At 51.8% G+C, this 23,496-nt stretch overlaps 2 protein-coding genes across 17 annotated transcripts; both read right to left on the minus strand.

Annotated features, from left to right (window-relative positions):
* Nucleotides 1-436: 436 nt before the first annotated feature.
* Nucleotides 437-20,692, minus strand: LOC100826197. 14 transcript variants are annotated; one of them, XM_024455993.1, is made up of 12 exons: nucleotides 20,393-20,630; nucleotides 20,088-20,205; nucleotides 16,756-16,889; nucleotides 13,742-13,894; nucleotides 13,398-13,667; nucleotides 13,192-13,288; nucleotides 12,933-13,060; nucleotides 12,737-12,821; nucleotides 12,445-12,565; nucleotides 1,000-1,091; nucleotides 799-899; nucleotides 437-697 (listed from the first exon to the last, which is right to left on the minus strand). In XM_024455993.1, the coding sequence occupies exons 5-12, from the start codon at nucleotides 13,432-13,434 to the stop codon at nucleotides 672-674; spliced, it is 687 nt and encodes a 228-aa protein (XP_024311761.1). In that variant the 5' UTR covers nucleotides 13,435-13,667; nucleotides 13,742-13,894; nucleotides 16,756-16,889; nucleotides 20,088-20,205; nucleotides 20,393-20,630; the 3' UTR covers nucleotides 437-671. The 14 variants fall into 14 exon arrangements, with proteins under 14 accessions (XP_024311761.1, XP_024311764.1, XP_024311768.1 ...); XM_024455996.1 differs by lacking the exon at nucleotides 16,756-16,889 and having other exon boundaries at nucleotides 13,192-13,267; nucleotides 20,393-20,632; XM_024456000.1 differs by lacking the exon at nucleotides 16,756-16,889 and having other exon boundaries at nucleotides 13,192-13,267; nucleotides 13,514-13,667; nucleotides 20,393-20,631.
* LOC112268492 lies at nucleotides 16,896-19,805 on the minus strand. 3 transcript variants are annotated; one of them, XM_024456004.1, is made up of 3 exons: nucleotides 19,628-19,805; nucleotides 19,406-19,479; nucleotides 16,896-19,338 (listed from the first exon to the last, which is right to left on the minus strand). In XM_024456004.1, the coding sequence occupies exon 3, from the start codon at nucleotides 18,316-18,318 to the stop codon at nucleotides 17,143-17,145; it is 1,176 nt and encodes a 391-aa protein (XP_024311772.1). In that variant the 5' UTR covers nucleotides 18,319-19,338; nucleotides 19,406-19,479; nucleotides 19,628-19,805; the 3' UTR covers nucleotides 16,896-17,142. The 3 variants fall into 3 exon arrangements, with proteins under 3 accessions (XP_024311772.1, XP_024311773.1, XP_014751337.1); XM_024456005.1 differs by lacking the exon at nucleotides 19,628-19,805 and having other exon boundaries at nucleotides 16,896-19,157; nucleotides 19,252-19,338; nucleotides 19,406-19,619; XM_014895851.2 differs by lacking the exon at nucleotides 19,628-19,805 and having other exon boundaries at nucleotides 16,896-19,157; nucleotides 19,252-19,619.
* Nucleotides 20,693-23,496: the final 2,804 nt, after the last annotated feature.

Genomic DNA, 23,496 nt, shown 5'->3' on the forward strand with positions numbered 1-23,496 from the left:
ATCACGTCTGCAACCAAAAATGACTACTGCATAGAAGAGACCAAGAAAAAGATCAGCATACTGCAACTCTGGAGTCAGCATTTTAGCAAACAGTAAAAACTATATGCCCATCAAACACACCTCGCAACACAAAGAGAAATACAAAAATACCGAGACTTAAAACAGAAGAACAACGTCATGTCAACCATGTTTCTGTACCCCTTTTTACACCAGCACCATTCTAATCCCTCGCTCATCCCAGCCGAATCAACAAAAAGGCCGCGTAAATCGTAGCAACGAGGAGCTCGCAAACACGCCCTCTCCTTTCCATGGTCACTCAAACCCCTACTTGTGTACGGGGCTATACCAAGCAATTCCCATTCCATGAACGTCGATAAAAAGTCAACAACCATGACTCGGCAAACCGAACACAATAAACCACGATCAGACGCCAATATGATCACAGAGCTAACTAATATCGCATGCTAACACTAACATATAGGTCTCACAAGCAGTAACGTGTCCAGAACAGTATTATACATTATTTATTACGGTCATCCACGCAAACACGTAACAACAGAATACGTAACAACACAAGGGAAACTGATCATATGCCTGCACACGGCAACCGTCCCAACATCTAGCAGACCAACTGAACCTCACCACAGAAACCACGATCATGCCGCACAAGACTAACCACCATGATCATTCGGACAAGCTGCGAAAACAAAAAAATGCACAGTACGTTTAAACCAAAACCGCGTGAAGTGATCTGTAGACAACAACCAAAACAAAAACAGCAGGATACCCTAACAATACCTGAGCAATTAATCAACATCGTTGTGGCCCTCCTGCGCCCTCCTGCGCCGTACGTGAACAACTTCTTAGACACGTGAGACTTGGATGTTCCAGATCGCTGCCTGCAAATGAACCAGGAAAAAACAATACTAAACACATACACGCTGACATGTATAAGCACACCATATAGGAAACAAAACAACTATACTTCCACATAACTACCTCTTGTCCTTTCGTTTGTCCGCAGCAGCACCTCTGGCGCCGGTGCCATCCTTCTTCCCTAAATCCTTCGCATCAGGCAGACTCTCAAGTTCCTGCTCAACAGCATATTCATCATCCATTAAACCAATGCGCACAAGAGCCACATCGCGAAAATAAAACGAAAGGGAAAAGCGGTTCTAAATGTAAAAAGAAAAAAGAAGATCTCGGAGCACGGGTCTCCGGCACCGGGGATGCTAGGCACCCCCTTGTTGTTCGGTGAGGGGCGAGGCGAGCACTCCGGCGATCGCCGGCGTGACGAGAGACACGAAGTGCGGACACTTGGATTTACCCAGGTTCGGGCCACCCGGAGGTATAACACCCTACGTCCTGCTGTTTTATGTACTCACGAATGTATGTGTTCTTACAGATTGTCCCGGGGGGTTCCCGGGTGAGCTACTTGTTCTTCTCAGGGATTCTGCTATGAACGGATGCACTACTACTTGCTACTGAATGGGGTTCGAACCCTTTGACCGATGACATTGGTCCTCCTTTTATAGTCAAGGAGATACCACAGTTGCCGATGCATGCAGCGTGACACGTTATCTACATGCGTGTCATTGCCACAAAACTTACCCTACTGTAGATCCATGCTAGGCTTCATGCAGCGCCCAGGCCATTGTGCATTGTAAACAAAAAAGTTCTTAGAGTAGCCGCTCTAGACTTGTTGAGCAAGACTAGCCCTGCCGATGTGACTCATGTCGGTGCATTAAATGCACTGCGCCTGCTGTGTGGTCTTGTCTCCACTGTTTCGCCGGCCCCACCTGCAACCCCTGAAGCTCCAGTACCCGGAAGGCGCCCCGGTACTGTTGCCTGGCAAGTTGCGGGGGAGCGAGCTGGTAGCCTCCCAGGTTCACCCCTCCCGGGAAGCCGGCCTAGCGGGATCTCGTCAGTTGCGATCCACACGTCCCGTGCCAGTGGGGCCCCATGGGCCACTGGTACGACAGTAGCCCCCGGGTGTGGGCCGGCAACCTTGAGCTCCTGGGCAGTATCATCCTGGGTCGGTTGCCGGGCTACGCCCTCCCGACGCGTGGGTCCCTAGGCCAAGCTGGCAACCCGGCCACGTAGGCCGCCGTTACGCCTCCTCCCGTCGGAACGGGAGGAACGGGTGCACGATCTCTGGCCCCGCTACCCCTCTACGAGCAAGGAGTTATGGCCACGTCAGGCAAACCGTCTTGATTCCTCCAAAACTTTAGGGCGCTTGATTACTGATCGTGGGGGCTGCCCGTTGCAATTCCGCCTGCCGGATATAAATACCCAGGGACGGCGTCACAAGGACTCCCCTCCGCTACTGCCATTGCTGTTGCCTCCCCCAAGCTCCTTGCGCTCCAACTTCCGAGAAGCCTCCCCCAGCGGCAAAGGAGAGAAGAGCAGCAAGAAGGAGATGTCAGAGCGAGAGCGCAAAGACAAGGAGAAGAGGGCCCAGTTCGCGTCCTTTGTCGCACCAGTGGCACCCGGGGTACCACCGCTGCTTGACGCGTGGGTCGCCTCACCTGCTCCTCGCAAGGATAGCACCCTGGTAAGCACCGCGCAAGCTGCCCGGCAAGTCACCAACCCGGTAGGGCTAGCCGGGCTGCGGGGGTTACCCTGGAAGGCGACGAGAGAATTCCCGCCTGGGTGCCCCCTGGGAAGGTCACTTGCCGGGGAGGGCATTCCCGGGCGCAGGCATTTACAACAGGGACGAAACCCAGCAGGCAAAGCATTGACGCCACGTGGCCGCCCGGCAGGCTCCCTGTGCGCAGGGTTGGTCAGAGCGAGGAGTGTGGCACAAGCAAGCATTTAATGTTCCGATAGAAAGGTGATTCCCCGTCCAGTCAGCCCATAGTGACTGACCCACAGTGAATCTAGGGCACGTACCGCCCTAGTTGCAGCGCTACGTACCGTGCATGCAAGCCAGTGCAGCAAGAGCAAGCTGCCTAGGGTCTTTGCTCAACACTTGTCACCCATGCACCGAAGCACCTGTGGCATCCCCTTAAGTATAAAAGGAGGACCATCGTCAACGGTCAAAGGGTTCGGTTCTTACTAGTTTTAGCCCAGAAATAGCAAGTAGCACTTAGCAGGAAAGGAGAGAGCGCCCGGGGACTCCTCCGGCAACTTGTAAACCCTAGTTCATTGATTAATACAAGCTCAGAAGCAGGACGTAGGGTTTTACACCTCAAGGTGGCCCGAACCTGGGTAAAATGGTCTTGTGCATCTTTACGCTTGACATTGGCCTCGCCGGCGATCGCCGGAGCGATTCCCAACGCCCACTGCCGAACCAAAAAGGGGGTGTCTCAGCCCCAGGCTACAACATCTAGCGTGCCAGGTAGGGGGCGCGTGTGGAGAGCTCGCCGATGACTGCCGGCGCCGTCGTCTGCAGCTACATCAGCTTCGTCTTCTCCGACGACAGAGCCCGTCGACATGCCTCCAAAGCGGGCTGGCGACTCTCGGATCGACCCGCATGGTGCCCCAGCGACGCACACGCGGTCACGCGATGTGCAGCCCGCTTCGCAGGGTCAGGAGAACCCTGAGCCCTCTTGGGTGCAGCAGTAGCAGTCGGAGCTGCCACCCCCACCTCCTCGACCGTCGGCGGACAACCGGCTGAGGGGGCCAGCGGCTCCCAGTGCCAGAGCTAGTCGCGCGAGCGGCCACAACGCCGACCGTGCCGGCCAGCGAGTCCACTCGCGGGCCGAAGACGCGCAGCAGCAGCTGCGCCACGAGCATACGGCGTCGCGTGCGACGCCGACGTGATCTCGCCCTACTCACCCAGGGACACCGGGGGACAGGGCGGAGGTCAGCCGGTCGGAGAATCGGCAGCCTCCCGCTTAAACCCGGTGGAGGCCATCATCGCCGCGCGTGTCAAGCATCTTCGACCAGGGGCACGAGATCATCGAGGGCATCAAGCGGCAACAGCTAGGGTTCGTCAGCTGCTACAACCGGGTGCGCCAACAGCTCGCGGCAGCCCAGGGCCGGCCGGACAGCGCGCGGGAGGGGGTCGAGGAGCGTCGGCAGGAGCAGGCGCGCCTTCAGGAGGAAATCCGGGTGGCGCAGCAAGCCCGGGCCGAGGCATCCGAGCCCTTGGTCCCGGAAGCGCACATCCAGCACCAGCTTCAGGAGCTGCGCGCGGAGCACAATCAAGTGCTCGAGTCGTTGGAGGCGGTGCGTATTCGAGCCGAGGGGGAGCACCAGGAAGCGCTAACGGGCTTCCAGGAGCGCCTCGACGAGAAGAGAGGGCTCATCTTCAGCTACTCCTGCGAGATCCAGCAGTTGCGCCAGCAACTCGGGGAGAAGGAGCCGCGTCTTGGGAGAAGGAGTTGCAGGAGCAGCTCCAAACCCGGGAATGCGAGTTCCAGGAGCTGCTCAGGGCCACGACCGACGCCAACGCAGCCCTCAAGGGCGAGCTAGACGTCGGCCGGAACGATCTCCAACAGATTGACGAGGAGAACTCGGAGAAGGCGTCGAAGATCTCCAAGCTGAAGGACGAGCTCCGGAGCCAGAAGGCTGAGACCGAACTCGCCCGCCGCAACCACGCGAAGCTCGGGAGCCAGCGCCAGGAAAGCACGGCCCTGCTCCGCAGGTTGGCGGAGGTGGGGAATGAGTCGTTGTCGAAGCTGGGGGTACCCCCGACAGCCATGGACGGCAGCGACGTCAACACCCTCATCCCCTTCTTCGCGAAGTTCGTGGGAAGGCTGACAGCCGTGGAGGACCGCATCGGCAGCTTCGGGGACCGGCAAGTGAGCGTCGCCGCGTCTCAGGTTGCCGGCGCCCTCCTGCCGCGGGTCCACCAGGCCTACCCCGAGTTCCTCTTCGAGACCATCTTCAACGACTGGTCACCGGAGGAGAACAAGGAGCACGCCAACAAGGTCAGCCGCTTCGTCGACGAGATGATCGTGCGGATGACGGGGCAGGCTGGTGCTGGTGAAGATGAGGAGGAGGTCGCCGCCGAGGAGACGCCCGCCGCCGAGTCCGCCGTCCCGGAAGCACCCCCTGCGTAGTCGTTCCTTGTATCTTTCATTTTTCCCGCTTTTTGCTTATACCCCTTACTTTGTGTTAGCCCTTTGTCACCTTGAATGCTTATCGTGAACTCGTTTGTTTGAATTTCACTTTATCCAATATCAATTTACTTGCTTTTCCGCCTATAACTAGTTTGCCGGGGAGGGGCTCTGTCTTTCTCGCGCTTTAACTGTGTACCCGGGGACTTGCCAACTGCGTGCTTAGCCAGACTGGGGACCCGGGACGGACCCGCAGTACCAACCTAGGGCTAAACAGTAGCGGCCTGCCACTCCGCCTGCGGATTAACTACCCCAGCGCGCACGCCTCTGGGACGGACCCGCGAGCCACGTGTGGGGGGCGTCCTCCCCCCGCAAGCATCCTTCCTACACTCCAGCTACACGGGGACTGAGCTTACCTCGGAAAACCAGTGTGATTAAAGGAAGAACTAAGGACTCGAAACAAAGTACTTAGCTTTCCATTCCCTCTGCACTCAGTGCACCCTGTTGAGAGCCGTGGCAAGGACGCTGTGGTAGTGCACCCTCCAGCGGCATGCGCGGAGGCATGCACCTCCACAGTGTCTTCGCGACGCCTCTCGCCTCTTGCGTTGCCATCTCTAGTGTCCCCCTCTAAGCGATGTGGCAGGGCCGCAATGGTGGGGACACCCTCAGCGATGAGCGCAGAGGGATGCACCACCATCGCCACTATGCGACATCACTTGCTTTCTTGCCCGTTGTTGGTGTTGCGCTTGCTTCGGTCTTTAAATAGCCGGAGTGCCGCCCTTGCCACCGCACGCGCGGAACCACCGGTTGACGCGTGGAGGCGCTGGCCCTGTCTCAGAGTCCTACATCAAGCCTCGAAGTAATTGCCATGTATGTACAACTTATCTGCAAGACGACGACCCCCGTGATTGCTCCACAAGCATCACAGTGCGCCTTCACCCCCACCTTTATCGTGCATGTAAGATTCTTGCAGTGCCCATGGTGCATGGGAATTTTTTTTCGAAATGCATGAAAAAAGACAACACTAATTGGATAACCTCCTGCCTCCCAGCCCCCGGGCACAGAAGAGTCGACCTCAGACTTGGGTGTGAGCATATTTTCTATTCCGCGGTGCCGTGCAGGCACGTAGCACGTTGTGAACGGGTTCATCAACTGCTAGGCCTCGTTCCGGGGCGTCCCGAGAACGAGCTTAGTTTTCGGGGTTCCGGCAGCCCCCTGCTCACAGCCAAGGATGAAGAGACAATTCTGTGCACCTAGAGCAGGAGACAGAAGCGGACATTAACAGCAAAACACAATATTTACTGAAACAACACTTATCTTTATTCAACTTTGTGCTAGCGGATTACAATCAGCCCTTGCCCGGCTACACTAGCTTAAAGAGGCACGCTGCCGCAGCGTCACCCGTGGGTAAGGCACCATCGTTTCACGGGTAGAACTTGCGCAGGTGCTCAATGTTCCAACTATTGGGCACCAGCAAGCCTTCTTCGGTTTCCAGCCGGACAGCCCCCGGTCTAGTTACCTGCACTACCCGGAAAGGGCCTTCCCAGTTTGGAGTCAACTTGTTCCCGGCCTTCGTTCCTTGTATCGAGCGCAGGATGAGGTATCCAACCTAGAGCCCCTGGGGACGGACTCTCCTGTCGTGATAACGACGAAGCCCCTGCTGGTAGCATGCAGGTCGCACAACAGCCCGGCATCGAATCTCCTCGATGAAGCTAAGGTCGTCTATCCTCTGCGCATTTTGGCTCTTGTCGCCGTACGCGCGTACCCGAGGTGACTCATGCTGGAGCTTGAGGGGCAGCACAGCTTCTGCCCCATAGACGAGGGCAAACAGAGTTTGGCCCGTCGCCCGACTTGGTGTTGTCCGAACCGACCACAGCACGGGCTGGAGTTCTTCAACCCAGTGTTTCCCGTGGCCCTTGAACTTGTGAAAGGTTCTCGTCTTGAGCCCCCACCGTACCTCTGCGTTGGCGCGCTCCACTTGCCAGTTACTCGGATGAGCAACAGAGGTGAAGTGAATTTTAGTGCCCATGTCCTCACAGTAAGCTTGGAAAACCGCACTAGTGAATTGCGTGCCATTATCGGTGATAATGCCGTTAGGCACACCAAACCGGCACACAATGCCCTTGAAGAACTTGATAACCACCTGCGCTGTGACAGCTCAGACAGGCTCCACCTCGATCCACTTTGAGAACTTGTCGATGGCTACAAGGAGGTACTCGTAACCGCCAACAGCTCTCGACAACTTTTCGACGATGTCCAGGCCCCAGACCGCGAACGGCCACGAGGACAGGATGACTTGCAGGGCTTGCGTTGGCTGGTTACTCTTCTTGGCGTGAAACTGGCATGCTTCACAGGTCTTGACTAGTTGTTCGGCATCAACTAAGGCTGTTGGCCAGTAGAAGCCGTGCCGGAATGCTTTCCCAGCTAGTGCCCTGGAGGCCACATGGTGCGAACATGTGCCTTGATGGATATCCTCCAGCAGCGTGCGCCCTTCCTCCTAGGGCATGCAGAGGAGTATAACTCCGTTAGGACGCCTCTGGTAGAGATCCCCATCTACCAGAGCGTACATCTTGGCTTGCCGGGCGACTCGCTCCGCGGCAGCGTCTTTCTCCAGGAGGGTTCCGCCCTTGAGGTAACGAATGATATCCGCACCCCAGGATGGCGGTTCCTGGCTTAAGCATGCCACGAGCTCGGTGGCATGGTGCCACGCAGCTGTCTTGGGATCCCGGAGGGGATTCCCCGGCAACCGTCTTGGGATCGACAGAGGGCTTTGACTACCTCTGTATGAATACCACTCCGGCACCGGCGCCCTGCAGACAGAAGGCGCCGTCGAAGTACATGACCCAGTACCCTTCATCCAACTTGCCAGGAAGGCTGGCTTCCGGCTCTTCTTCCTCTATTCCCGTGGACGTCCACTCCGCGACAAAGTTGGCGAGAGCGGCGCTCTTGATGCTTTTGGTATTCACGAAGCGCAGCCCGAACTCTGCCAGCTCCATTCTCCATTCGGCCACCCGCCCGGTGGCTTCACGATTGATGAGGGCTCGCTTCAGTAGAACCCCGACACCACCGTTATGCTGTGCGCCTGAAAGTATTGGCGCAGCTTCCGTGAAGAGAGTAGGATCCCAAGCAAAAGCTTCTGGACCTGCGGGTACCGTACTCGGGCACCACGCAACACCGTGTTGATGAAGTACACGGGGTGTTGCACTAGCCGCTTGCGGGGGGCAGCCTGAGTGGACTGCCCCTCGGCTCCCGGGGCAGAGGCGGTAGCCGGGGGTTCCCCCCCATCACCGGGAGCCCACGGCCCCCCTGTTCTTCCCTCTCGGCAATGAGCACGGAGCTCACTACCTGGTCTGTTGCTGCCAGGTAAAGCAGCAACGGCTCGCCCGGCTTGGGGGCGACGAGAATCGGCGGCGACTTCAGGTATTGCTTCAAGTTCTGGAACGCCGCTTCCGCCTCGGGGGTCCAATTGATTGGGCCCTTCTTCTTCATTACCTTGAAGAAGGGCAGGGCTCGCTCGCCCAACCTTGAGATGAAACGCCCGAGCGCCGCAACGCAACCGTTGAGGCGCTGGACGTCTCTGACCTTGCAGGGTGCCTCCATCTTCTTGATCGCCTCGATCTTCTGTGGATTGGCTTCGATTCCCCGACAAGACACCAAGAAGCCCAGCAAGTGCCCCGAGTCCACGCCGAACGTGCACTTCTCGGGGTTAAGCTTGAGCTCGATCCTGCGGAGATTATCGAATGTCTCCTGCAGGTCGCCGACGAGCCAATCCCTGCGTCGCGACTTGACGACGATATCGTCCATGTAGACTCGATATTCCGGCCTAGCTAGGGTCCCAGACACTCGCGTAGAGCGCGCTGAAATGTTGAGCCCGCATTCTTCAGCCCGAAAGGCAAGCATGTATAACAGTAGCAGCCAACCGGGCTGATAAACGTTGTTTTCTCCTCATCTTCGACCGCCATCTTAATCTGATGGTAGCCGGAGAAGGCATCCAGAAAGCATAAAGACTCACAACCTGCTGTGGAATATACTATTTGATCGATCCGGGGTACATGGAAGGGGTCCTTAGGACATGCACGATTAAGATCAGTAAAATCTACACACATGCGCAATTTATTCCTAGCCTTAGTGACTACAACAGGATTCGCTAACCAAGTAGCGTATAACACTTCCCTAATTGCCCGGCATTCTTGAGCTTCTCCACTTCTTACTGGATGAAGTCCTTGCGTTCTGTGCTTGCCGGCGATCCTTCTGCTTGACGGGCCGCGCGTCTGGCCGCACCGCCAGCCGATGCTCGATCACCTCCCTAGGGACTCCGGGAAGGTCTGACGGCTCCGAAGCGAACACATCAGAATTCCCCCGAAGGAAGGCGATGAGGGCGCTTTCCTATTTGTCGCCGAGGCTCACACCAATGGAAACGATGCGTGCCTTGTTGCCGGCATGCAGGGGCACCTTCTTGACCTTGGCGCCTTCTTCCTTCAGCTTCATGCCCTTGCTGACGCGCGGGCTGGAGCTAGTGCTGCCCCCTGCATCTTGCCCGGGACCGGCTCGTGCCTTCTTCTGTGCGGGCTGCTCGCCCGAGAGTGGATCCTCGTTCTCGGCAACATTGTAGTCGCCGGAATCCGCCACCGCCGAGGTCTTTACGACCTCGCCCACGCACCAAGCAACATCCTTCAGGTCGCACTTGAGGAAAAGTACACCGTATGTTGACGGCATCTTCATCACGCCATAGGCGCCATGAGTTGCCGCCATGAACTTGATCAGCATCGGCCGACCAATAATCCCGTTGTACGGCAACGGGGTGTGAGCCACGTCGAAGACGACGTGCTCAGTCCGGAACGCTTCCCGGGACCCGAAAGTCACCGGGAGCGTGATTCGCCCCATGGGCTCCACCACTTCGGGGTTGATCCCCCGGAATGGGTCGGTGGGCTTCATCTGCTCCAGAGGCAGCTGAAGCTTCTCCACCCACTTGGCGGACAGGAGGTTAAGGCTCGCCCCGTTGTCCACCAGAACCTTGGTCACAGTCACATTGTTTATGATCGGTGACACCATGAGGGGCAGTACCCTTGATCCCAAGGGACGAATTGGATGATCATCGCGGGGCTCCTGGAAGCCCGGCTTGTCGCCTTCGTCACTGCAATCGTCCTCGCGCTGCTTGGCATGAGGCTTGTCGCGTCCCCGGGGAGGCCGGTCCTTGCCTCCTCGGGCTTGACCGTGACCCCCCGTGGGTTCTCCCTTGTCGCCGCCGCTGGTCGCGCCCCGGCCCGCACCGTTGCGTGGGTTGTTCAGGCAGTCTCGCGAGAGGTGCCCGATATCCCCGCAGTTGAAGCAAGCCCCAACAGCATGGCGCTTCTCGTGGCGCTGCTCGCGCTTCTCCTTGATGGTCCGGAGAGTGCGGCAGTCCTGTGCGTCGTGGGTGGCGTTGGTGTGGATGGGGCAGTGCGCGGCCGCTGCCGGCTTGCTACCCGATGCTCCTGCCGACGCCGCCTTCTTGGTGGGCCTCTGGGGAGCCCCCGGTTCCGCAGCCCGCACTTGCTTCCCGCCGCGTTTTCGGGAGCCATTCTTCCCGGAGCCCTCGGGTGGTTTTGCCGCCGCTTTGGCGGCAAGCTCAGGCGCTAGGCGCCCTTCCTCGGCCATCGTGCATTTATGCGCGAGAGCGCAGAGATCCCTAGTAGTCCGGATCCGGTGCGTGTTCAGCTTCTCACGCATCTTCGAGTCACAGACATTCATGGCGTAAGTGTTGATGATGGCGGCCGCTTCCGCCTCTGGGATGGAGTAGGAGATGTTGGAGAACCTGTTAGTAAGTCCCGCAACGTCTCCCCCGGCTTCTGCACTACCGTGTGCAGCTCCGCCATGGTTCCCGAGCGCTTGTAGCCACCCTGGAACCGGTTCACAAATTGCTCACGTGGTCAGCCCAGGAGGCAATGGACCCGGCCGGCAGGTTGAGCAACCATGTCCTCGCTAATCCTTTCAGGACCATCGGGAACCAGTTGGCCCTGACCTTGTCGTCGGCACCAATAGCATGCATGCCCAACGTGTAGGTCAGAAGGAAGTCCTTGGGCTTCACGGTCCTGCACGCAAGTGAGCTCGCTGGCTGGCAGGTGCGACGTTGAGGTCGCCCGTGCGGCTAGCTCCGGCGCTAGGCGCCACAGGCCTCCTCGGACGGTTGTCCATCGACGCCCGAGGAGGTGGCGGTGGCAGCTACGGTTGCTGCTGCGGTTGTTGACGTTGAGGGGACCACGCACGCAGCGTCGTGGGATCGAGTGCGCATGGCCAGCGTGTCGCGCAAGTCAACCCGGTGCTCGTCTGCCTTCTTTGGCGGCATGGCGAGCTGGCATAGACGATGTCGTAGGTGAAAAAGCCGATGACGCCGGCGGTCACCCGAAGTTCTCTGCTCGCCCCCCTACCTGGCGTGCCAGATGTCGGAGCACGGGTCTCCGGCACCGGCGATCGTCGGCGTGACGAGACACGAAGTGCGGACACTTGGATTTACTCAGGTTCGGGCCATCCGAAGGTGTAACACCCTACGTCCTGCTGTTTTATGTACTCACGAATGTATGTGTTCTTACAGATTGTCCCGGGGGTTCCCGGGTGAGCTACTTGTTCTTCTCAGGGATTCTGCTATGAACGGGTGCACTAGGGTTCGAACCCTTTAACCGATGGCATTGGTCCTCCTTTTATAGTCAAGGGGATACCACAGTGCCGATGCATGCAGCGTGACACGTTATCTACACGCGTGTCATTGCCACAAAACTTACCCTACTGTAGATCCATGCTGGGCTTCATGCAACGCTCAAGCCACTGTACAAAACAGTTTTTAGAGTAGCGGCTCTAAACTTGTTGAGCAAGACCAGCCCTACCGATGTGACTCCTGTCGGTGCATCAAATACACTGCGCCCGCTGTGTGGTCTTGTCTCCACTGTTCCGTCAGCCCCACCTGCAACCCCCGAAGCTCCAGTACCCGGAAGGCGCCCCGATACCGTTGCACGGCAAGTTGCAGGGGAGCGAGCTGGTAGCCTCCCGGGAAGCCGGCCTAGCGGGATCTCGTCACTTGCGACCCACGCGTCCCGTGCCAGTCGGGCCCCGTGGGCCACTTGTACAACAGAAAAAAAAGACTGATGAACAAAATCAACCAACAGACCAACGCATCATGCGGCGCGCGTGGAAGGATCCTCCAAAGGATCGTTCACAAAATCATCGACAGCATCGACTCCTAAATTAAGAGGACTCTCCAGTGTCACAGAAGCATCGCCTTCCTCGGTGGCCTTAAAAGTACATGTGTCGCATGATAGAAACCACCAGTTTTGTTCATGAACTCACTCCTGGATGAACATGGCACACCTGAACTTCCTATTCAGCAAACACAAACCCCCAAAACACATGAAGACCATATGAACCAGATAAAACAAAACGAAGCACAGAAAAGCAAAAACAATACCACAGCCACATGAGGTATCATCGAAGCGAGACAGCTAACATCAACATTCTCCACTTCCAAAGAACGGAATCTCTGACCTTTGTCAATAATCCACTCGATAGTACACTGCACACTCCCAATCCTAAAAACCATATCAGAAGAAGAAACACAACAATCCACTATAACATGAAAATCCACTATAACATGAAAAACCATACTTGTAGAGAACAAGAAAGGCGACGAAAAAAATAGCGAATCAAGGAAGCACCACAACACGTACAAATGGAGAAACAAAGCCCTGAAACACACGTACCTCCTATTCCTTAAAAACACAACGTCTGGGTTGGCCATATTTATGCAAATCTTGGACCCATAGCTAGCCGACAAGCTGAGCATTGCTGTTAGCCATGCATAAAAAAATCAGACCGAACGTAAGTCAGAAATTTAGAGAAATCATAATAAAAAAAAGGCAGACGCATAGCAAAAATAAATAATCAAAATAAACGTACAATCTTCTAGGTTATAAGTGCATCCCATAACCAACGCAATAACAGGCTCCTTCCGACTGGACACCACTAAAGCATCTGCATCTAAACCATCAGCATTTTCGCCCCATAGAGCCAAAATAGCTGTCTGCCTGTAAACAATATATCATGAAAAGAACCAAAAAGAACGCAGAATATCAAATTGAGGACACATCAACAGAAAACCAAAAACACATCAGAAAAATACCAAACAAAAGTGCCCCAAGAAAATACACAACACTACCTCATGACAGTAAGACGAACAACACGTTTTGAGACCTGCCGCCCCTTAACATCCACCGAAACCAAAGGAGGCACACCTGTAACGATGCCAATCAAATCTACCAACAGAACAAGCCGCATAAAACAAGTGAGCAACAAAATCAGACTGAAAACGAAAGCAACAACACACACACATAATGGTACGTAACAAAGAGAACGACAAATCACCTACGAGAAATGTCTCGTCACCGATGTTATCAATCATGCTTTGAAACGACCGCAACTTATACGCATGGATTGGGAAATCAACAGGGGCGGGACAAATTTCATTTACGGTGCTCCACCTGGCAAGCCTGAGCTCAAATCGATGCGGGACAGGACGAAAACGATCCTTCGCTGGGGTCACCTCAAAGTATTGCAGGTAATACACGCAGCCTTCAACACGTCCACAAACTCGGGTAGCCAGGGCTTACCAATGATACCAGGTATTCCATCGCCCTAAAACACCGCAATCATATACAAATCATCGCAGGCCGAAGTCCATAACACCCAAAAGACTATATGGAGTATACCTTCTCGTCCACTTAAACAAGATGCACACGCAAAAGATCATCCGTCTTCTCCGTGCTCCATTGATTCCAACGTCGGGAAACTCTAACACGGACACACCAATCTTGCCTGTCAGCTGTAACGTCCTCGAGCAGACAATAACACAGGCTAGACATCTTGCAACACAAAAAAAAACACAACACTGGTTATCACACGCACAATTAAAATACAAACACAAGAAAACCAAAATATAAACGATGCAATACCAAACCATATAGAAAACGAAATAAATACATAAAAGAACAAGGTAAACAGGCATCACACAAAAATGAACACAGGAAGAACAACCAGCGTCAAGTAGCGCTTTATTACAACACATAAAGTTACAGTAAAGATAAAAACTATGCAGACAGGAGGCAACCCCATAGATAGAGCCAATCATCCCCACAAACACGTCTACATAACCATATCAACCACACCAAAGGGGGGGCCAATCACTGTCCAACCGTGGCAAGAACTTCCTTGTACACAAAATTCTTAGTCATGCAACTGCAAGACCCATCATCTTCCTCGATAAGAACACGCAGACGAACAGGTGACTTAACCCTCGAAACAGCAACATACAATTGGCCATGCGTAAACACAGGATTTCGAAGATAAATCCCAACCCTGCCTAACGTCTGTCCCTGACTTTTGTTGATAGTCATGGCATAGCAAACACGAACAGGAAACTGACGCCTTTGCATCACGAAAGGCCACTTCGGACATGTAGCATTAAGAACTATACACGGAACACACATTGATTGTCCTACAGAAAAACTGGTCAAGCCAGTACCCTCAAACACATAATCACCCAACTTAGTTATAAGCAGTCTCGTTCCATTACATAACCCCTGAGACTGATTCAGGTTTCTCAACAAAACCACCGGAACACCGACCTTTAGCTTCAAACAATGATGAGGGTAATTGTGAACAACAATGGAATTCAAGAACTCAACCGGATACAACTCCTCTATATCAGGTATTTGTTCAGAGCAAGGCGCAATTTTATCAGCGCTCAAATACTCCCTCAACTCACCCGGAACCATTGCTGTTATGAAATCATTAACCTCATCAACCACAGAAATTGTAGGACACACAATGGCCCTATCAGCTAAGTAGGATGCGTCATTATAGAGATCCAAAAACCCATCTTATATCTCCTCGACTATTGCAGCAACTCTTTCAACCTTCCCCATAACAAGAAATCTAGAGGATATGCACACCCACAGATTCTCGTCGCCATCAGACCGCTTCTTAGTTGGCAACACACCATCCCCAACATCTAGCACCCATTTTGCAAACCCAGCTAACTCAGCCCTCTCTTCCTCAGACAAACCCACTACCTGAAGCCTCATATTAATAGACAATTAAATGCAGTAATATCGGACCACAAGGGCGAACTACAAAGAGCAGCGTCAAGCACCTCATGTTTGGACGCCCCAGGCATCACAGGCAACACCTGCCGAAAGTCGCCACCAAGAACCACCGGAAGAACCCCAAAAGGAAGAAGAGCATTGGATGGCTGATTTTCCGACAAAAGATCCCTCAAAGAACGATCAAGACACTCCAAGCATTTTCTATGGGACATAGGCGCCTCATCCCATAGTATAAGGGCAGCTTGTCTAATTAAATCCGCTAACATGGTGCCACGACCAATGTTGCAAACCGAAGAATCATCGACATCAACAGGAATGTGGAATCTTGAATGAGCCATCCTACCACCGGGCAACAACAAGGCAGCAACGCCGGACGAAGCAACCGCAAAAGAACCTTCCCTTCCGATCGCAGTCTAGCAGCAATCGTTCTCCACAAAAACATCTTGCCAGTACCCCCATGTCCCGAAACAAAGAAAGCACCCAGCCTCCGCTCGCCGACGGCATCAACTATTCTATCGTAAACAGCAAGCTGGTCAGAATTTAACATCTCATAGAGGGACTCACACTCCCGAGTGAGAGCAACCCTATCATAGCATGTCTCCTCAGCAACCAACCTATTTGAAAACGACCCACCATCAAGGCCATCAGCATCCGGAAGGTTGTAGGAAAATATGGAACTACCACTCTTTTCAAAAAGCACAGACAATTCCTTAAGTAGCCGAAAACGAAGAAGATTATGTGGCATAGAGTATGACTGATTTCGCAAAGCTCGACGAACCCCATAAAGAATATCCAGAGCCATGTAGACCCAATACTTCTTAAACAAACCAGAGGCATCACCAACGTCACAAAACATCAGAATGGTAACAAATAAATCCCTAAGCTGCCTGGGTGTAGCCCACAAAACAGTCTCATCAAAGACATAAGACCACTCAGCATCATCACCCAATAGCCCACGCGCGTGGCAAGCCTCACGAAAAGTAGAGAATTTTATCCGCTGATACGTCCTAAGATCGTCAAAACTCTGTGCACCACGCACACACATCAACAACATCCGAAGATAAAATAGCTCGCCCGTTGTAGGATGGACATACCTAATCCTGCCCAACTTAGCATTGCCACCCCGAGGCTTCCAACGCTTTTTATCTTTTTGCCAAGTATACCTCCTAGTGAACTCGCAATACGTCAAGTCACGACATGCCTCATGTTTGCTATTCATGTCAAACCATTCAGTCAGAGAACTCTTCCTTACATTACATCTACTAACCACGTCAGTAAGCTTATAATCTTCTGAATAAGTAACCCTATTCATACCAGGCAAATGAATCTCAAGCCTCTGGACAGACGGAAATCGAACATGCACATCAAACGAAAACAACCTCCACACAGCCTCACAAGAATAAAGATACCTACAGTTGATATACTCCTCTACTTCGTCAACACCACAACAAGATGACCCAGGAGCATCAGAAGTAGACATACCTTGAACCTTTATCTTGGTTCGGTTGGCACCCTTATTAATGTACTTAAACAAATACTTAACCAAGTTTGTCTTGTTACACCACTCTACATTAATATGGGCCTGATAAAGCAATGCAACATTATGCGGAACAACACACCTGTTGTTTAATCGGCATGTTCCCTTCATAACAAAACGCCCATCGTGACGACGCCTATAGACAGGGAACCCATCCTTGTCAATGTAGATCTCGTTACCAAAGCTCTTCGGATACCTCTTAGAACAAACACCATCCTTCATGCAAGAGCAGCCAAGGTTAATCTGACCGCACGGACCATGCACCATAAACTCATCAACCAAAGCATATGCAAGAGGATCAGCATTAATGCTAGGCAATTCAGCAGACACGATACTATCTATGAAACCAAAAGACACGTCAGCACCCCCGTCAGATGCGGTGTTGGATTTGATATCGAGCCACACTAGCATATGAGCATGAGGCAAACCACGCTTCTGAAACTCTACCGTATACACTACTGCACAAAATTTACGGAAACAAAATAAGTAGAAATGAAACCACCCAACTAACACGAACGACAAACAAACAGACATAAACCTTACCGGCTCTCGTTGGGCCAAAAGCATCCCCACCTCTAATATCGACATACAACTCGTTCAATTTAATCTTAAACACCCTGGCGCAAATATCAGCTCTATCGGAATGAACCTGCCCTGGCTCAAGAGACAAAGCCAAAGCAACCTCGTCCCACTTCGGATTGCACGTGAAAGTTACGAACAAATCTGGATCTCCATAAACCCTACATATGGCCATAGCGTCCTGATAATTTTGAGCTAAGTATCGACGGGACCCTATGAAACTCGACGGCAGCAGAATGCGGAAACCCACATTCCTCCCAGTGGCAGCACCCTGACCAACTGCATCAGATAAACCTTGATAACTCTCGCCCCTAAGCTTATTTTGATTCCTACTAATATATGAAAGCCTATTAAACTCTATGCAAGAATATGCATCCACTTTGGCTTGATCAGAAAGACGACCATAACATATATAAGGATTGGGCTGCCCTTGCCTATAATGACAACGATAGCAGTAATACTCAAGCATACTAACAACATCTCTGCCCACTAAAGGCTCATCGCCCACGGGGACAAACTTTATGCCCTTATAAAACCCTTTCTCCCCGTAAGGAAAAAGAAGAGGGTATTGCAAAGACATAATGGCTGGGTGCAAAGAAAAAATCTGCTTCAAGGGCCCTTCCTGAAGCTGCACCACAATATCAAACTTGCTTTTGTCACCACTAAAATCACCAACAATAAGAGCGGCCAATTCAGGGGCCATTGGAGGACTATACACGTTAGGATCAGCAGAATCGGAACCAGCAATGCGTGTCGCCAGATCAGAACAGGATGGTGATTGAAGACGCTGGGACGCAACTCTAAAAGTCTTAACCAACACGTTGTGCTCATTCAACATCTGTAGCAAAGAACTGACAATGTCTGGATCAGCTGCATCACGTGTATCACCGGAAGATCCAAAAACATTCATATGATGAGTTAACTCGTTCGCAATGTCGTAGACATACATCTGAGCAAACCGGGGTGGCTTCCCCTCCAACGCCACTAAAGAACCAATACGATGGGACACAACACCGTGTATACGGAAAACATAAGGACCATTGCCCGTATTTATACTCGTCAACATCAACCCCCGTGGATGTGAATGCAAACAGTGAATTGTAAGACCTGATGAGACAGCATAAACTCCTTGGAACGACGGTCGCCACCAAAATTGGCCAACTAACGCAAAGGAGAGGGCCAATCTGCGTAGCGAGGCAACACAACACGCCCACCTCTACAACACAAATTGTAAACGAGCGTCCCTTGGGAAACAGCAGAACCACGTTCAATTCTCTCAGAGCACCAAAATAAAGACCCACAAAAGAGGTATATATAATCAAGACCACCATGGTATGATCTATCAGGATAGCCGACTGCTCAGGTATGAGGGAAAACACACAGTCAAGAGGACCTAAGAACAATCAACAGCACATATACATAACAAAACAAAGAAACCCCTCCCCACCACAAGACATGGGCAAACCCACAACAAACACAACGATCATTTTATAGACGATGGTTTCAAACGTGATTACTAATGTACCTCATTTTAATAAACTATCAGCCACTCAGTGCACCAACACTCATTTTCCTTTTTCGGCGTCAACAATCATACATGCACCCTTCCACCCAAACACTACCAAATTACGCAGGTGCATAACAACCTAACAACAACGCATGTACCAAACCTCAAATGACATTCTTAATGCATCTACTCTAAAACATCCAAGAACCCAACTGCAAACCAATCATCACACACGCAGTTACCCAACAACAACATCTGATATAACCAAAACAAACAAACCTAAAGCTTTATACCGAAACGTGAAACCATCCAACCATAAAAATTACCTTTCAGATAGGAGATGTAATCCTTAGATAGCCTAGGGAACCGATCGACAGGAATAGACCGCGGGGGCAGCCCTAAACAACAAAACAGAACCAACCGTTCATGGGAACACACCTCACAACCCAATCCAGCCAAACGGGGAAAAAAATACATCAACATCTGACTAACCAAACAAGCAAGGACGTCGATGCACACGGCTCCTCCTACATCTCTCGCGGGTAAAATTAGATCGAGCCAAAGGCAAAACCAAGCAGCCTACGAACACACAATCTGGTCGTCAGCACACACCACCAAGACACCAGAAATACCAGCACTAACGTACCGATAAGTCGACGCTAAACACTCGCCGGGATCGGAAACCCCTCACGCATGGCCCAGCCTGATCAGACGCCGGAACTACCCGAAAAACATCACACCAGGTGACAACCCCAAACGAAACAAAAATCAGCAAACAGAGATCACGTTAAGCTCAAACGGAACAAAATAATAATCAAATCATGTAACGCAAACTGACAAGCGCAAAACAAACACAGAATCAACGAACCATTAGTTGGAGCACCAGTACCCGGCGGCAAGAGCGACCCAGAGGAAACGGCAAACCGCGCTCGAACGGCAGCCGCACGCGCACGCGCATTTACAGCCCCAGCATACATTCGAATCGAAACCCCAGTAAGCCCAGGCACCATGGGCTCATCTCAAGGAACACAGGCAGAGGCCAAACAACGCACCAGAACGCCGAACAGAACGGCCGGAACTACCACCGTCACCGCCATCACTCTCATCCGACGAAGTCGAATCAGCCCGCACGGAGCAACTGCGTGAACGCTTCCTCGAAGAAGACTCGCAATCCATGGCACTAAAACGCGGCCAACAGAAGCGACAACATATGCAGGGGGGAAGAAAGAGAATGGCTTCACAAACCAGCAACTCGTGTGTACAAAAAGGAAGGACAGGGAGAAGGAAATCCCCAACACAACAAATCAGCCGATAAGAGATCCGCGTACCTCGCAAACAAACGGAGACGCGACCAGCAACCAGCGACGAAAGAGACGGAGCAGCACGACCAAACACGACGGAGACAGCGTCAATCAGCAAGATCCCACCAACTCCCACCGCACAACCCTGCATGAAGACACCCAAGTCAGATCCAAACAACAATAATACAATAGAAAATACCGAAGCTCGCGACCGCACACCGCCGCCACAAGCGCATAGCGTATCTGCCCTCAAGAACCAGCAGGCACCAATCCAGCGGTCGACGGCGACGACAAACGCGCTCGCAACCGAGAAAACGAAGAGGGGAACGAACCTCCGGTACGAACCAGCAGGGAACGAAATCCACAAGCGGCCGAATGACGAGCCGACAGCAGAGCAACCGCTGGCCCTCAACAACACGACCGCCGGAAAAACAACCGGAAGCAGCGGCGATTCGACCGGCGAAACCACAGCCGGATAGACCCAAGCGTCAATGGGGAAGAGGAACACCAGCCCACGCCAAGAAGGAACCAGACCAGCAGCCACGTGACCCCCCGCACCGACCCAACGGACGGAAAAGCGCCCGACACGTAGCACACGAACCGCCTCCACGCATCTCACTACCATCCTGGCCCCACCAAAAAAGACAAACCGACAGAGCCCTGCCGCTGACAACACGGCCCCATCCCACAGTAAGCACCCGCACGGAAAGCCTCAGAGCGACGAGAGGGCGAGGACTCCGCCCAGCCGTAGAGATTGTAGGGATACTGCTTCTCTGCAAACCCGGTTTGAGATCGATGCTCGCCCCTCTACACGGAGGCGACTTCAGTTGGGAGATTTTTTTGTTTTGTGTTTTTAGAACAGTTGGGAGCTTTCTTTTTTCTTTTTGAGCGAAAGAACATTTTTTTTAGTAGTTGGGAGCTGGCTGGCTGGCCCTTTGTTCGCCTGCGTTCCTTTCATTAGGGCTTTGTTTGTATTTTGGGTATGCACCCACCCGGCCGGGCTCATAGCCCAATCCCCGTGGATCGGTGCGACCCGGTTGGGAATAAATACCAGCCCACCCGAACTTTCCTAACGCCCATGGAATATTTTTCCGAATCGGTGTCGTCAAAGACAAAGGAAAAAAAGATCTCTCTCTCACGTCTCAACCCGGAGGCAGCGTCGGCGCCTCAACAACCGGCCGCCCTCGTGTCACGGTAAGCTTCTCCTCCTCATTTTCTTCCTTCCGCTCTACTCTTCTCGCAAGGGACTCTCCGTACCATTACAAGAATAACGTTTTACCTTAAATCCAGGCTACCTAGGTGCTCGATCTTGGGGTTTTCAGGTCCGTATTTAGAAGAACCAGGTGCGGGTTCTTCTCGATTTGGGGGCTAGGTGTGCTGTGCTAGCTCGAATCAACCAGCCCACTTGAAGAACTTGACATTGTAAGTTGCAGCTAGGTACTCCACCACGTGGCATCTGGGCTTAATCAGCGATCTGTTAATATCAAGAGACTGGTTTTTCTACTCTCGAGTGTGTTGCTCCACTAATCTGGATCGTCTGACTGAATGGAAACGGAGGGCAGATAGGTATGGGTGACGACATATGCAGTGACTCAGCAGACGGTGTCTGACGGCATGGACATTGTTCACGTTTGTCCGATTGATGTAGTACGACCTACAAACAATAGTTATGTCCAAAAAAAAATCCCTGTTTCGTGTACTACACAGCTATGGACCTGTATCTCTCTATATGTTGCCCTACTATATAATTTTTCCTCCCCCAACAATAGTGATGTCGTACCTACATGTCATGTCTGATTTACTTTGAATGGTATAAGTATTTTCCAGATGCGATTGAAAGCCATGATGCACGTGTCCAAAAAGGACGTGATATTCGACACCACGACTGTTGTGTAATACTCCCTTTGATCCTGAATTCTTGACTTAAATTTGCTCAAATATGGATGTATCTATTCTTAAAAGAGTAAAATGCACCCGAGGTCCCTATTCTTTCGTGAAGGTGTCAAGTAGGTTCCTAATTTTTGAAAATGCACGTTTAGGTCCTCATTGTTTGGTAAGTGGTTCATTCCAGGTCCCTCGCCTGTATGCACAGCTCCGCCGCATGATGTGGCTGCCACCTAGGCTTTGGGCCCACACATCAGGCGGTGACGTAGCGTTGCAATCTTACAGAAAACCCCCCGTGTGGCAAATGTTCCTAAAAAGAAAAATATGGCTACCAAGAGAAGGATGAGTTCTGCAAGAGTGGTAAAAAGATTCCATTTTTTAATACATGCAGATGTCACTAATCCTAGGTGGCAGCGCCACGTCGTCGCCTGACGTGTAGGACCAAAACCTAGGTGGCAGCCACGTCATGCGGCCGGAGCTGTGCATACAGTCGAGGGACCTGGGATGAACCACTTAACAAACAATGAGGACCTAAATATGCATTTTCAAAGATTAGAGACCTACTTGACACCTTCGCGAAAAAATAGGGACCTCAGGTGCATTTTACTCTTCTTAAAAAGTGTCTAGATACATGTAATATTTCGACAATAATTTAGGATCGGAGGGAGTAGTAGATTTCGATTGCACGCAGAGGGTATGGGTTGCAGATCAGAAAAGTGGTGTGAGCTGTTGATTTTTTTACCAGAGATTTCATTTCATGTGTGTGTATATATATCAATTCTCTCTCACTCAAGAACATGTGTTTTCTCTCTCTATATATATATCCATTTAGAATATGTGTTCTATCTCTCTACATATATATCCATTCTCTCTCAAAAATATGTGTTTTCTCTCTCTTTTCATATATATCCATTCTCTCTTAAGAATATGTATTTTTCTATCTATTCGATTTCGCCTCTCTCAATACACACACACTCTCTCTCTCAAGAATATATGTTTTCTCTATATATATACATATCCATTCTCTCTCAAGTATATGTGTTTTCTTTGTCTATTCTATTCATTCTCTCAAGAATATGTGTTTTCGTGTACTTCGATTTCGTCTCTCTCTCAATATATGTACACACACGTTCTCACAAGAATATCTGTTTTCTCTATATATATACATATCAATTTTCTCTCAAAAATATGTGCTTTGTCTGTTTATTCGATCCACGGCTGCAGTTCTTCTCTTGTACCCAACATGGAATGTTCTCATTTCAATATAGTCCAGCATATGGTGTTGTCATTAAATATTGGGTGACAGAATTAATATAAAATGATATCATTATTGTTCTACGTTGGATGTGGTCATGGAAATACAAGACCAGAAAAGATGTCTGTTCTACCAGCATGCATGGACGCCAAATTCAACTTGAGCGACGACCACTGCTCCAGGGGACGTGGGAACAGTACTCCACTGAAGATCCATGTACGGGACGCAGATGGGGTCTGAGACTGTTCGCGACCTTCCTGCCGTCAGTTCGCACTGTTACTTGCCGTCTATCAGTGG

The sequence above is a fragment of the Brachypodium distachyon genome, chromosome 5, assembly GCF_000005505.3.
Source record: "Brachypodium distachyon strain Bd21 chromosome 5, Brachypodium_distachyon_v3.0, whole genome shotgun sequence".
Taxonomy (NCBI): domain Eukaryota; kingdom Viridiplantae; phylum Streptophyta; class Magnoliopsida; order Poales; family Poaceae; genus Brachypodium; species Brachypodium distachyon.

Excerpts from the sequence above, each read along its gene's own strand:
- LOC112268492 (XM_024456004.1), bottom strand. The coding sequence starts at position 18,318 with ATGTTGACGAGTATAAATACGGGCAATGGTCCTTATGTTTTCCGTATA.
- LOC100826197 (XM_024455990.1), bottom strand. The coding sequence starts at position 16,784 with ATGAAGGGAACATGCCGATTAAACAACAGGTGTGTTGTTCCGCATAAT.